This window comes from Argiope bruennichi, chromosome 2, assembly GCF_947563725.1.
Source record: "Argiope bruennichi chromosome 2, qqArgBrue1.1, whole genome shotgun sequence".
NCBI lineage: Eukaryota > Metazoa > Arthropoda > Arachnida > Araneae > Araneidae > Argiope > Argiope bruennichi.
Genome location: NC_079152.1, coordinates 41,293,904 through 41,310,513, shown reverse-complemented (window position 1 = coordinate 41,310,513; position 16,610 = coordinate 41,293,904). Strand labels below are relative to the sequence as shown.

Sequence of the window (16,610 nt, the reverse complement as noted above, 5' to 3'; positions counted from 1 at the left end):
AAATGAACCCCGTTCAAGTCAAAGGCTATTCGGAACCGAGGTGACAGCCCGCAAAGTGACTCTTCCCAATAGAAGAGCTCAGGCACCACTTGTAGGATTGAGGACAAAACTCTAACACCAGACCATTTGAATGAGGCACTATCCTGTATATTTAAGCTAGAAAGTAACCTATCATTATACCACACATTCAGACTGCTGTTAACATTTTTTTCCATTTGAAATACAACGTAATAGTGCATTTACAAATTTATTATAACATAATAATATCTTAATCACCCTTTGAATTTTACAATAGTTTATATAGATGAAGCATTATTTCTTCTATACAATAAAAACCGAACCGCATCAACATCGATTTAAAGACCTGGATGAAAGCATTAGACGTGAAATTCCAAGACAGATTTTCTTAAACGAAGAAAGATCAGCAAATTCCGAAAGATCTCTGTTGGGCTCTGAGTTAGGATATTTTTTCTAATTGTGTCCTATAAGGCGCATATCAACAAACTATGCTCAGGTCATTTCTCACTACCTTCACATACACGCACTGGGTACATTCATAATAGGCATGCTTAGCGTAAGCTAAAGATGACGTGCTATGATTTAGTTAAGGTAGAATTCTCCTTTTAATCTCTTTGATGTAACAGCTTTGTGTTTTGAAAAAAAGAAGAATTTTTAAACGAATAAAGGGAAGTTCCTTACAATTCTCATTACAGCAAAAAACAGTATTCTGCATTCAATGTCAGAACTTTTGAATTTCCTTATTTTTAATTATATTGGATTTATATCCTTCTTTTTATAGTAAACTAGTAAACCTTCATTTAAATCTTCGTAAACATCCGCAGTTAGCCTCCAAAATGTTAAGCTAAGAATTTGGTATATTATTAATTCGTTTTTCTTTAATAAATGGCTAACAGATCACAAAGATTTGATCTCAAAATACTTTTTTTTTTGCAAGAAAAGCAATTTATCTGCTTCTGAATAATTTATTTATAAGAAAAAAAATCTGGAAAAATATAGAACACCTTTTTAGCGGGAAATGTTCAAAATAAACTACCGAAAAAAAAATTACTATATCTAAAATGCAAGCGAACAAAAAGTAATTTTATTCTGAAAGCAAACAAAATCTGTTTGGATAAATTGGATAGTTTTAATTTTTGATTTTGTTTTTGATGGCAGATATAAGAATCGTTTATCTCTATTTATCCATCAATTTATATTGTGTCCTTGTGCCCTAAGTGATTTTGAGCAAAGCTTCAACAATTCACTTCCAGCAGTGTGCGAAAAATGTGTTTCTTATTCCTTTTACATCAGATCCAACTATTATATTCAAGAACTTTTTTTTTTCATTCTTGTTGTTTAACAATTTTTATAATGCTTTATTTTTATTATTACATTTCCGTGTGCAAATTTTTCTTGAAATGCAAGTAAGAACCAGATTTAATTTCAAGATCCAAATGATTCAGAATTTTATTAGTTTTATTTCCGTTTGCAAAACATCTTGTACCCAGAATAAAGAAAATAATCAAACAAAAATATAAAGCAAATAAAACTTTGAAAAAATCACAGGTTGCGTAGCAGAATAAATGTACAAACTACTACTGATTAAAAATTATTATACATATTATTTAATGCAAGTTAAAGGACATAATTTATTAATCTTTATTAAAAATGAGTAGAATAAAATGTAGAGAATTATCTATTTAATATATACTCAAACAAATGTATTTACTTTTACTTTAGAAAATCTTAAAACTGATATAAAAACCTGTACATTTCAAACTCTTTAAAAGATATTTCCTTTTATACGTTTTTATTTATTTTTTATTTATTTTTTATTTATTGCTTTTGTGCGTTTTATTTATTTTTTATACGTGTAGTAGCGATAATATGGATGACAACAGTTGAAGTTGTCCTTTAATTTGAATCGATTTGAAAAAGATCCAGTACAATTAAATACGGATTCTGCTGTAAGTGGTGATGTCATTTAAAAAATGAATTAAAAATTTATATTCGTGTTTTATTTCAGATGAAAATTATTTGGGATTGAAAGTTATCTATTCTTCACACATGTCGGTCTTACATGTGGATGTTATTCATTGGTAACTTATTTTGCTTAAACTACACTAGAGACAAGAATAGATAGATTTTATTATTTCAAAGTAACATGAACAATTTGAAAAATATATGAGTCTTCAAACCCGTTTAAATAATAGCATCAGAAGGATACTGTTTAAGAAAACAGTGAATTCTAGGAAACTATTTTTCAAACAATTAACTTTTAACAATGAAATTTTATTTGTATTAATATATTAGAATTTAATTGCATCAAATACTTTATAAAAAAAACTTTCAATTGAATTCACTTTTAAAAAGATAAATATAGGAATTATAATTAAATATTTTATGTTCTCTTTCTTTAAATGTATTTTTTTAAAGTTAATTCACTTTAAATTATTTAAATTTAGAACACACTATTATATTTTTGTAATTGTTCAAAAGTTAGTGGTTAGGATATATCTATATATATGGACATTAGATTTTTATAATGATTTAGCCTCGTTGCCGATATTATAATATTTTTCTACCTATAAATACTACCTATAATATTGTTTATAAAGGCCTGGCATTCATAAACAATATTAAGGAACCTAAGAATGACTCAATTTCTTAGAAAATCTTTTATAAATATCCTTAAACCCGGATAAGCATAAATGATCTAAGATATAATGCTTCGGTCCTGCAACCTGGGAAATTTGCTGATTTCCTGTAGAAGCGGTTTTAATGAAGTGTGAAAGTGCTTTAGGAAATGAATATCTGCTTGTGGGAAAAATCGTCGAAGCAATGATTTTTGCATATTTGTGGGAATTCCGTAGATAACTCTTGTTTTGAAGTTGCATTTTATCTAATTTATTATTTTACAAACATCAGCTTCTATAATTTTAGTTGGACTCATGATCTACGGATATTTTTAAGTTAAAAGTGTTAAGACAGCAAAGGACCATAAATATAACCATTGCACACAAGATGAAAATTCGATACAAATCTAACTTTGAACCTTCAGTCTTCTTTCATAATTAAAAGCCGTCAGACAATCGTCGTTACTCTATTTTATAATTGAAAAAGTATGAGTGGGATGAAAAATGGAAAAAATAATCAAATTATTAAAAGTACAGAAATATTCATAAACTTTTTACGATGATACTTTATTGTAAATCTGCCTCGTTGCGCATTGCCTTTTCTACGAAATCCAGAAGTAGCATAATCCAAAACATTTAATGAAATATTATGGTGCATTTATTTATCGAAACGAATAATTAAGGTTGTTGAAATAATTTGCTGATCCAGAGAAATTAGCTTAAGGTAGAAGCCTTTAGATATCCAGTATAACAAACTTTCATCAACTTTTCGCATTTAAATCCAAAACTTTACAAATCAAATCATGAATTCCGAGATCAGTTTTATTGATTTACTATTTTACATATGACAGTTTCTTGGAATTTAAAATTTCGGACATGAGAAGTTATAAATGAAAATCAAACTTTTGTGGTTGATTTGAGAAATAAACCCGTAATTTGCATTTAACAGAAGCTATCATAAATTTCTTCAGAAAAATGTATGTTTGTGAGTATGTGAGTGTGCGTGTGTGTTTTGCTTTACAGCTAACGTATGTTACATTTAAACTATATGTAAACTTTTTCATTGAATTATTCTGGAAATGGAAAATTTTCTTTCGAAATCCTTATATCGATAGCTCACTCAAGTATGAATTTCATTCTAGTAAATTAAATGTTTGTGCATAAACTTTAATAAGTACCATATAACAAGCTTCGATTTTAAAAACTCATCCTATTCTTATTTTAACTGGAATATTCGTTAACGCATGCCTGCCTCTTTTAAAATGCACTTTTTTCTTTTTGTTTCTAGGAACTTAGGTGAATATTAACTTTGCTAAAATATTAAATTTTAAAAAATAATTTTAAAAATCAATAATTTTTTGTTAAATTGATATATATATATTATATTGCTAAAACCTAGAACACATAATAGTTGTTTCATATTTTTTTCATTAAAAAAATATTCACCTGATAATTTGCACCATTTTATCATTATGCTCATTGAAGATATCAGTATTTGATGACAATTCTATTAGAACCTTAATCTCATGTACTTTAGACAAAAATTATAAATTTTGAAGTTCTTTGAAGTAATTTTTTACTATTTTCTATAGTATTTTCAAACATTTTTTTTTACAATTTGTATTGATATCAATATGAAAAAATATCGCGTAATCGATTGAAGTTTAGACTGATTCATATTCAGATAGAATGTGAATATTTTAACTAGGGTTTATTGAGTTGATAATTGGAATTCTAATAACTGAGCATAAGTATTATGAATAATTTTGATTTATAAATATAGATATTTGCATCCGGAAGAAAATTATTTTAAAACTAATATATTTAACTTCCGAATTCGTATTCTATTTTTTCCTAACTTAAGTTTATTTGAAATTTTCAATAATGGCGAAGAATCCTTTATTTTAAATAACACCAAAAATTATCATCTACATAATTTGAAACTAAGTTCTTATAGAATAGCTGGCATCTGGTAAAATGTTCAGTCATCTCATTTATCACAGGCTAACTCTGGTATTATAAAGCAAAGCAGAGCACTCTAATGCTCGATAACTTGACAGACGGACTAAAATACTTTTTTCAATTTTCTTTTATTTTATATAAAATACTTTAACGCAACATTATTAACAACCAGTTTGATATATTAAGCTGAATTTATATTTATCGAAAGATTATCAATACTTTTATAAAAGTTTCAGTAATTCTTCATTTTTTTTTTTGAATTATGATGTAATATGCCAAAAACAGGAATATTCCATACTTTAAATCTTAGAAAGTATTATATAAATATCTTTTATAAAACTCCAAAATATAACATTTTTATAATTTTTATTTTTTAGCTTAAACACATATATGGCACTTTGAAGTCATATTTAATCCTTTAAGATTTTTCAGCCACGAAATATATAATATAATTACTTTTAAAACTTTAACTTGTTTCTCTACTATGACTGCTAGGAAGAGAATAATCAATGCAGTTTATGAGTATATTTTCAATCCGATAGCATTTTTTGCTAAAATGTTCTATAAATTGTGTTCACAGAATACTTGTTTTGTTTCGACGATTTTTTTTTTGCCAACACTTTTTAAAAATTTACACTAAAAGTAAGAATTTAAAAAAATATATATTATTTATTTTATGTTTAATTAGTTTTCAAAGTTGGAAAAATAGCAGAACAATAGTGCTAAAGAAAGCAAAATTCTGATTCATCAAGATGGCATTTTCCTCCCATTGACTATTAATACCATAAAATGAAATATTTTAAACTATTAAGAACACTGTGTCCGCAACTTCTGTTGAAGTGACATATATCCTATAAACTTTTGAGATACCTGATACTCCATTTTGTTACCTAATTGGAATAATAAGTAATTTTTAATAATAACTAATAAGTAATTTTTGTTCTTAATATGTCTTTGAATGCATGCTGAATATGGCTTGAATAATTATATATTTGTTACTAGTTTTAGTGTACCATTTCGCTTTGCTAAAAGGTATATTTTATAAACTTTTGCTGCAGAGTATAACTTCACTCGTAATAATGCTTGCGACGTAACCATGGATGCGGTAAATAAGCAGCTTCTGTGGTCAAAGTCTGGAGCACCAAGGGTAGAAGACTGACTCACCTCCGGTGCCTGCAGACCTTAGCTGGGTATAATGGAATGGCCTTCAAGCCTAGGGTGGCCCTACAAGGAGTAAAACTCCCGGCGTACATCACCCATTCCACTGAGGAACACCCCCTCGCCGCACCATTTGCTCTAAGGTGCAGACTTCACCTGAACACATCCCTCCCTGCATGGGGCTTACCAGACGGGATATGACAAACAGTCTACTGATGCTTTTGGACTTTTTTAGGGTGCACAATATCATGGACCTGATCTAACCCTGCTGATCCTGGGGATAGGCAACAACAACAACATGCTTGCGATATCGATAAACGTACACATGGCTTCCAAAATATATTTTCAGGATTCAAATAATTCTGAAATATCACTACTTACCACAATATCATGTAATCAGTTTGGAGATTAAATTGGACGATGCCAAGAAATAAATTCAGGAATAGATGATATATAAGATAATTAAATTAGAATTAATTGAATTATATAGTTTTGTGAAATGTTGCAACTTACCATACGTGAACAAGTTGGTCCTGTACTTCCCTCGGAGGCTTTACGTCTCTGTGTATTATTCTGCTCGGGCTTCGAACATCTACAACCCACAATACAGCTGTAGGATTCTCGTGTCCAGCCTGAAAGGAAAAAAATATTTTATGTAACTCATTATGCATTAGAAAAGATTTTACAACGTAGTTGCTGTTCCTATTGCGTAAGAATACTGCTCTGTTTGAGAATTGTTACTATTTTTCCACCATGTCGTATAGAAAATGTATAACTGGAAGACTTGTGTTATAAGAAAGCTATTAAATATGTGCCGTGATATAAGGAATAGTTTTGTTAGAATTATTTGGTTTTAAGGATTCATCATGCACTTTGCATTATATCAAGATAATGCCATGGTATATGATATTTGTCTTCCTGAGCATACATGAGAATTAACATTTTTCATTAAAATCACTTATTTAGTACTTGTTATAGCATCTTGATCAAGGATTTTGAATGACGAAAGAAACATTCATAAATACATACACATATTTTAGCAATAATTACAGCAGTGCATTTGGAGCTTGTGCCATAAATGAAAGGGCAATTATTTTTGAAATCTATATATTTCGATGCATTAAAAAAGTATCTTTTTAAACCTGATGCATATTATTCCAATAGCAAATGCATAATTTCCACTCCCACAAACACGTATGTAGCCATAAACTGGTTTGACACAACTTCCAGTTTCGTCGGCTTCTAATAAATTCATCGAATCCAGTTTAGTTAGATTACCATTATTCGTTCTTCTCTCTGAACCAAAAATTTCAAATTTTCTTTAGCCTGAAAACTTTTAAAATTATATTGAACATGTTATAGTGTTTTTATATAAATATAACCTTAACTTCGACAGCCATTATTCACCACGAAATTTCATCTTCTAAGATACATACAGGAAACTTTGTACATACAGGAAATCATCTGTAAAGAGATGCTAGTAGAAATAGCCGATTATAGCAATGATAAGTTCACAAATTTTAATAATAAACTTTTGAACCAAACGAAGTAGTATAAATATACTAAAATGGTATTTAATTGTTCAATTTCCTACTTTTATAAAACGTAATAATTTATTTCATTTGGTTACTTCCTCCTTATAAACTGCGTTCAAACATTTACTTTCCCTAATCACATTTTTTAAAATCAGAGAAATGCGTATACATCCCGAAATAAAAGTTGTTTGTAAATAATATGAAATTTTTAAAATCCGACCTCAAATTACTAACAAATTCAAAGTTACTTGGAAAGTGTTTTCTGATTTCTTTTGAAATAATATATTTCAAAAAGCTTTTATTTTAATTTAATTTTTTTCATGTTTCTCTATTTTCCTACTTAATTTTCACATTTGCTTAAACATTTGTTATAATGTTCTAGATAATTTTGCATGCTTAAATAATAGAAAGTCTTGAATACATGAAGATATCCAGGCTTTAACTGTCTTTTTTTTTTTTACCTCTTCATTTTCGGAAAATTGCTTGCTACCAGGAACAAGAGCAGAACATATATTTAACTAGTAAATTTTCAGAACAGATTTCTAATTATGATAATATATATATATATATATATATATATATATATATATATATATTTAAACATGAAGGACAAAGTCATGTATCTATGTCCGAATCATTATAAATTGTTGCTTAAAAGACAATTTTAACCAACTGCAATTTATTTAAATCTAATGCGTTTTCACATTTTCTTTTTTTTAACCATCAATAATAATGTCTCTATGAAAAAAATAATAAGAGAACATTTCCTTTCATGAGAACTGAAATTTTCCAAGGAAACTGCACCTTTTTCAAACCGAAATTGCCAATTTGAAACTTTCTTTATCGAAAGAAGGAACTATTCCAAATACTTATCTATTCAAATATGCAGATATTTTACTTCTTTTGTCGAATAAAATTTTAGACATCATTTCATTTTATTTTGGATTTCATCTCGCATTCTTGACTGCTTGCTTTCACTTTTGTTGCCCAGAAACTTATACTATTTATGTTCAGAATTCTTTTTTTCTCCTGAACATTGCGAGACTGATAAATTTGTCTGAATTATAAGCTACTAGCATCCTGTAACTTTAAACTCCGGTTATTTTTGGCCTATCTTTATAATATTCCATGAATATTTATATTTTGCAATGAAAAATATAATTTTTAATGCTATTTAATCGGCCCTCTACCCTAGTAGCACATATATATGGTGCAATATTTTAACATATAAAACAATATTCACAATATTTTACAATATTGAATTATAATATATAATATCGTAAAATATTGTACTAAAGCTGTGTTACCTGGATATTACAGTAAATCAATAGAAATTCATAAAGAAAGAAATACTATTGTCTGACAGAAAAAAAATCATTTGATATCTATTTTTTATGGAAAAAGTACATATATTAATTGTGATTTTTCCTTTTTGAAAATATGTATTTAAGCAATTCTTTATTGTTTCCTTTAAAACTGAAGTAGTTTGAAAAAGTACTTCATAACTTTACATATTCTTTGTATAGGAGTGTGAAGGATATTCAGAATATTTGCTCCAAATTTTGAGGGGTGATAAAATACTTGGAATTCAATATTCTTACGGAATTCCGTTTGATGAGTGTAAGATACAAGACATGCAACAAGCTCGAAACTATTACAGACTCATTATTCCATAAGTCATATCACTGACTCTCCAACCCGCCCGAAGTCAAACGGATAAAGAATACTGAATGACCGGATCGCCGCAACAGCAAAAATGGCAGGAACTGTGGTTGAGTCCTAAATGCCGTCACCGCCCACGGTACAACCCTTCCTGAAGGAAGTACGTTCCGCCATCGATGGGAGGAGCCATATCCTCACCTATTTATGTACCTACCAGGATGGAGAGATCCAACCACCATACCGGAAGCATCTCATCCTCATTTCGAGTTGCCCCCCCCCTGGGGTTGCATTATTCCATAAGAAAACAAAGAATTTAATATAGCGAAATTTATTTAAATATACATAAATATAGCATTGGGAAAAATCAACAATGTATGGGAAAACCGCAGATCATAATTAAACACCCACTACAATATTACAATAGCAAATCATTCCGTGAACAACAGTAGGGCGAGATAATTCATTTTTCGTGTGACTGCTTCATTTTTCACAACCTATCAAGAATATTTACAAGTTCCTCTAGAAGCATTTCAGATCTCAGCTCCTAATGAAGATATCATTTTTAGATATATTATAAAACCTTAATTTTTCGCCAAATTTAGCTTAAACCGGAGACCATGGCATTCATCAAAAATAACTTTAAAACTGCCTTCCTTATTTGATTGAGTGGAATGCAATATCACAGATTTATAAAAAATATTTGCAACAAATGCATACCGAAAATACAACAAATGGAACAACAATGTTTTTTGTGATCAGGGAAGTCTAAAACGTGGAGATTCGTCAAAATCTCGAATGAATTCGAATTACTTTTTGACTATTACTAAACTTTCTCCATACTATGTATACGAAAAAGTAAAAAAACACTCTGAAACATGTTTATGGCACAATTAAGCTGATGAAATAAGCAAGCATTCTAGCAAAGCAAAATTAAGTATCAATAATACAAGAGAATCATTCAAACATATAATTATTTTGAATGTTAAATTTAAAAATAAATATCGAAGCTCGTTATAGTTATTTAGCATCAAATACATTCTATATTCCCCCACTCCAAAAACAACACTCTTCAAGAGCGGCAAGAGCAGTACTGTTATGACAAATTATAATATAAAACGCCCTTTTTCGGAATGCTTTAATTAGCACATTTCATCATTTGATTATCTGTGCCCATTTCTAGGAAAACGGATTTTGATGTTCCAATTAGAATCCGAGATAAATCTTATTAATAAGTATGGACTGTTGCATCAAACCTTGTTTATTCCATTTATAAATGAGTCACAATTAGGAAAAATTTAACACATTATTATTAAGTAGATATAATTAATTTGTGAAAAATATGTCTTTTTAAAATTTGTTTGAAAAATAACATATAATTTTAAAATCATTAAATTTGTAAAGTACTATTTTTTTATTTAAATAAAAGTTAGACTATTAATCTTAAAATCGGTAGATCAGATCTTAATGTTTTTGCGTTCAATTGAGAAACAGAAAATAGTATATATATGTATATTTCTTAGCAATATAATATTTTCATATGATTAAACGAAATAACGTTCGGTTAATTCACTTAAATTTTTTCTAATCTGAAATTGAAAGAGGAAATAATCGGGCACTGTGATGCGAAAGTTAGCAATTATAATTTTATCCAATTATTTAATAGCGAAATAATTGATTTACACATTATCGAAAATAATTTTATATAATTATAATTACCAATGAATCTAAATGAATTTATTTCTAAATTAAATGAAAATATAATGTTTATACGTATATAAATAAATGAAATTCGATAGACCTCTCCAAAATCAATTATGGCTGTGTAAGACAGATTTGAATAGAGGCAAAAATAATGCGATTTTAATGTTAAAAAATTCAAAACGATTTATTTTCCTTTCTAATTATTTTTGTTCTTCATTTGACTATCGGGATCACTTCTTTTTCAGCTTTCTTTGAAATACTTCAATAAGAAAAGGAAACCAAAGCCTGATTGCTACAATCATTGAACAACCAGCAGAAACTGGTAGAAGATATTCCTTTTTTATAAAAACCGAGTTTCTCCAGACATCATTGTTATTGTTCTCTTAAGATTTATTTATTTTTTTATAAAAAAGAAAGGTGAATTTGAAAGTTTGTATTTGTAAAGGGAAGTTTCTTTAATAACAAAATGAAAAGAACATCATTCCAAGTATAATAGATTTAATTTCAAACTTAGGCGTTCGCTTGAAAAAAGGAAGGCTTATTTATTTTATTTTCACAAGTGTGTGAGGGAATCGTATTTGTAACTTTTCTTAAAAAAAGAAGAAAAAAAGAATCCATATTTTATTTTAAAATAATGTATATATTTATTACAAGATCTGTTGGGAATTATAATGGCATTCTATTGTACATAAATGGAGAAAGCTATCTATGAACAATAGAATGCCAATGAAGCTATAAATATTAAGAAATTATCTTTTATCTCTAAAATAAGTCAATTTCCTACATAGATGAATTAAGCATAATATATTTAAACCCTAGTTTATTATTACATTGGAGCATAGAACATATACGCTGGAAGTAAAGTATCAAACATTTGAAAAAAAATTATAAAATTCTCGTCAATTCCTTTTAAAAATGAATATATATGGATGGATAGATAGATAGATAGATAGATAGATATAGATAGATAGATAGTTATAGTAAATGGAAATACAATAAGCAATTCTATTTCCATGATATCAAATGTAACATCTCATGATGGAAATAACTTCAGCAGAAATAATTTCTTTTTAAACATTTCTTAAAATCACTTCGTAATTCTGAGAAACCGGAATAAAAATTTTGAAAATTATATTTAATTGCTAACAAAAATACATTTTTGTAAAAAGAAAACCATTTATACTATAAAACTCGCAAGCTACATACATCTAAGTAAAATATTCGATATTCTCCAAAGTAAATCCAGTGAAATATATTTGCAAAAGAGAGCAAAATACTACCCACCCCCTCAAAAAATATCGAATCGATGCATAATTTGGAATATTCAGTTTTGTGCAGAAAACATCAAATTCTGAATTTGATATAGATTTGATGTTCTCACCAATTTAAATAATGAACATCGAAGTTCGATAGAATACAAAAGACTTCAATACAATGAGCCATTTTGTGAAAAACGCTAAGCGTGCCAAAAATAACATATCTGTGAAAAATCCTTTACTTCGCTATCAAAATTAGTGCTATTTGTCACTTGAATATCTGTGCCTTTCCCTTCTTAAAGAACTTCTTTGGATTCTTGAATTGAAAAGCCACTCATTTTAGTAATTGATCAATAGTCCAGGGGACAAAACACATCAAATCAGAACTGTTCCTTTTAAAACAACTGCCGCCTATTAACGAAGTTGCTTGTGTTTAGTAAAGTTTAATTTTTGTAAGAAAATTTTTCTTTATATATAGTTTCCTATGACGATAATGTATTTCTATGTTTCATAATATTTAGTTTCCTATTATGTATAACTTTAGTAGGAATATTTTAATCGAAAAAATATTACTGAAAAAATTTATAAAAGTTAGGAAGATTTTAGGAGTTTGTTAAAGTTTTATTTGCTAATTTTATTTTGTTATTAGGAAAAAAAAACGTTTGAATAATATTTTCTTTATTTACAAAATATGCAAGCATTTAATTTAAAATCTATAAACATTTTAATATATTATTATAGATAATTAAAAAATTATATATATTTTAATATAAATAAAAAAGTGTTAATGTTTTATAATAAAAACATCAGCTAACTTACAATGATGATGTTATATATATATATATATTTGCGCATGGCCACGATTAGTCTGTAACTCAATATAAATTTGAAATTCAATTAATATCAGAAAATTTTACCAACTGAAATTAAAATAATTATTTTTTCGCTTTATTTGTTAACATTATCTGAATCTTAACTAACATATTTTCCTTGAAATTAGATATTTGAATTTCATGGAAAATATTTCTGTGAAGGAAAAGTGTTCTAGAAATTTTCAGCTTAAAATTAAAATTTATATTAAATTACAAGGTGATAATGAATAACAGAAATTCAACAACTTCACCATTTTAAATGTATAAAGACGTTCTACGTGCATTTCTATGTGGAATTAAATTTGAGAAATTTTCTTAATTTTCAAAAGAAGTGATTTTTAATCCCAATGTTTTAAAAATTTATAGCAGTAACAAACACATTTATTCATTTTTATAGATGTACATTCGTTTGCGAACAAAAAATTTCGAACTAAAAATATGTTTTTAGCTGAATGTAGTTGTTTTTGATCACTTAATCGAATAAAGAGAGACACAAAATAAGGATCGTTGCGATCGAAGTGCCCTTTTCAATTGAAAGTTTCTCGTCTGAGAAACAAATTGAATTCAAGCTCCTGTTTTATTCTCTTCAATTATTTCAAATTAAATTGTTTGAATCTGAAAATGATTGAATTTTAAACCGGGTAAATATTTTTCATATACACTTTACAAAAGTTATAATGTTTGAATTAATTTTTAAATTTCTCTTTCAGACTTTTTCCTGTAAACAATTCTTATATATATATATATATATATATATATATATATATATATATATATATATATATATATATATATATATATATTATTTATTCCTAACTGCCTATATAATGCAAGTTAAAACATTTTATTTCAAAATCAGGCATTCTTAAAATAATAAATTTGTTAAAAATAATCGGCAAATCAAGAAAGAAGATTGTAGAATAATTTCTTTTTTTATTTTTGTTGTTATTGTTTTGTTTTTTGTTTTCTAGAAATGAAAGGTAGTTCATTGCAAATAGTCTTTACAATTTCCAAATAATATTATAAACATCTATTTTAATGTATTAAATCATTTTTAAAGAAGAAATATATTTACAATTTGTTGGAAATGTCTGTTTAGCATGTTTTGAACATTTTTATTAAAGATCCTATTAAAAGAATTGCGATGCTGCATTTCTTACAATAAGTTTTCAATAAGCGCTACTTATTTAATCGATTCTTTTGAAATAAAACTATTAAATTTTAAAGTTGATAAAAATCCTATAATTTTCAGTATTTTTGAAAGTGGTATAAAACTCATACAAAAGCTTTAATGCTTGTGTATGAGTAATTTATTCAATAAAAGCTTTATTGAATACAGCATTTGTTGATTTTCCTATAAGACCAAAGAAAGTTTTGCCTTCAAGATTTATGCCTTGTATAAAAAGCGGAACTATTTCAAATAGATTATAGTAATCTATTTCCTTCTTCTCAGAATGTCTCAACATTATGAAATTGAGCTTTCATCATGAAGAGATCTTTCGAAATTTTAAATTGCTTTTGTTCACCGAATTCACCAATCTAACTCGTAAAAATGTTTAGAGAACACAAATATATTGCATAAAATTACTGAACCTTAGAGAAAATGAAAATTTATCTATTCAATGTGCATAAATAGTCACATTCTGTAAGATATATAATCTCATTATGTAAACATTTCTAATTTTTTTTAATTGAATACCAGGTAAATAATAATCAGAATTGATGCATAATCATGATAGAATTCTCTGAATAAAAACTAATGCATCCTCAGTGGAGTAATTCAAAGAAAAGATAACTTTGAAATATTTATTTTTAATTCGTAAATTTAACTTCTATCATGTATTAAATTGTTAATATTTTATAAACTATAGCAAATAGTAAATAATAAAAACAGAATACATATATACATCTTCACAAAAGAGATTGAAACAAAAACTAATTCCCATTTTGCATTTATATTCAACATTCTTTAGCGTGCCATCAAAAATAAGGTGTTATACAACTTTTGATATGCACAATGTAGTTTAAGAATTCTTTGGATAATGGATAAGCCAGTTCAAATTTAAAATTATATAAATAAGAATATCTTGTATTTTTATATTTTTTTTAAATTTTGAAATCATTACATTATTTTTTTTTCCATTTCAGTCAAGGAATTGCCTACATATTGACCGTAAACTAGAAAACAGTATCGTAATATAGAAATAAATATATAATTATGCTTAAAAAGCTATGAAATTTTTCCATATTACTTTATATGTCGAAATTTGAGTAAAATAAAGGTTTCGATTGAGCTGATATTGTATTTCATTGCAATTGAAATATTGGAAATTCCGCTTTAACACTTTGTGACTATAACTTCAAAATGAAAATTGCAATCTCTGCAATAAAATTAGCATTGATTACAATACAAGAAACAAACAAAATTATAATTATCTAAATTTAAAAAAAATGACAAAACTTATCAGTACATAATAAAAGGTGATCGAAAAAAAGCGTAAGCCTTTCCAGTTATTATAATATGTAATATTTGATAACTAATTCATTTTGATATTAATATTTGACATGTAATAAAATATATCACACCACCAATTCTTTCATTCAGATATTGATTAAATAATATTCATATTAATACTATTTTCATTTAAAGAATTTATTTTTTTTAATATTCACTAAGTAATATTATAAGAGTTTTTTTGTCAAATTCAATATGTATAATGTTTGCAAAGATAGCTTTATGCAATCGATATTTATTATACTTCTTAAAGTGCTAGAAGATACATTTAAGTTTTCAGATTGCATTATAATCTATAAATAATTTCCGAATTATTTATGTTAATGAATTAATTAAATCAAATGTCCATTCATAGCTTATATTATTATAGTAAATTGCGGAAAAATCGATTCGAAACTTCTATCACTTAAATAATCAGAAAACAAAGCAAAAATTGAAAAAAAATTATACCTTTTAAGCTTATTGCTGACGATGTATTTGTAAACACAATTTTTTAAAATCTATTTATATCATTATTTTTCTTTTCTTTAAACTGCTGAAATCTACAATTTTCCACTAATCACAGAAGATGGACAAATAATGAAAAATTGACCGATTATTTTTACATTTATATTCTTCTACTCGCACCACATTTCACTGAAGAATGTGTCACTAAGGTTTCTATAACTGCATTATTTCTCTACATCGTGAAGATGAGAACTACAAAAAAATTAATTTTCAAAGAAAATCGAAAAATTTTAAAATATTCATGATGGAAAATTATTGTGTATATTCAAATGATTTTGGATATTATAACTCTTTGAAATGTATCCTATGTTGAGAATGACTGCTCTTTCCGGCTGTAAATATACTATAAAGTCCCGTAGATTAAATTTTTGATATTTTATCTGTTGCATATTTTGTATTGGGATTTCAACAAATTTTTACAAAAATGACTGTAACTGAATAAATATTTCCTTCGACTCTTTAAAAATTCTTACATTATTTTCAATTTTTCCTAAAATTAAGTGATAAAATTTATTTATTTTGCCGATAGTTTGCTTTTTCAAAAAGCGATTTAGAATAATAATATCCTATAATATGTAAACATTTTCATATGATCAAATAGAAGCAAACCATCAGGAAGAGAAGAGATATCTACTGATTTTAAATTATATTACTTTCTACTGATATTCTACAGATAAAGATAAATGAGAAACTTCTTTTTAAAATAAACTTAAATGAAAATCTATTTCTAAAGAGAAAAATGAATTAACTTTTATGAAGGACGAATTCTTTTTGAATAAATATTTATAAGATAAAATTTTGTAGTG

General features: G+C 26.8%; 1 protein-coding gene across 1 annotated transcript in view; it reads right to left on the bottom strand.

The window, feature by feature from the left end:
• Positions 1-16,610, bottom strand: part of LOC129962173 (inactive dipeptidyl peptidase 10-like) — a gene marked incomplete at its 5' end in the record, with an annotated part of 691,141 nt that overhangs the window by 61,899 nt on the left and 612,632 nt on the right. The window contains one exon of the mRNA XM_056075911.1: positions 6,270-6,388. Within this exon, the coding sequence (XP_055931886.1) occupies positions 6,270-6,388 (119 nt within the window). The remainder of the gene's footprint in view (positions 1-6,269; positions 6,389-16,610) is intronic.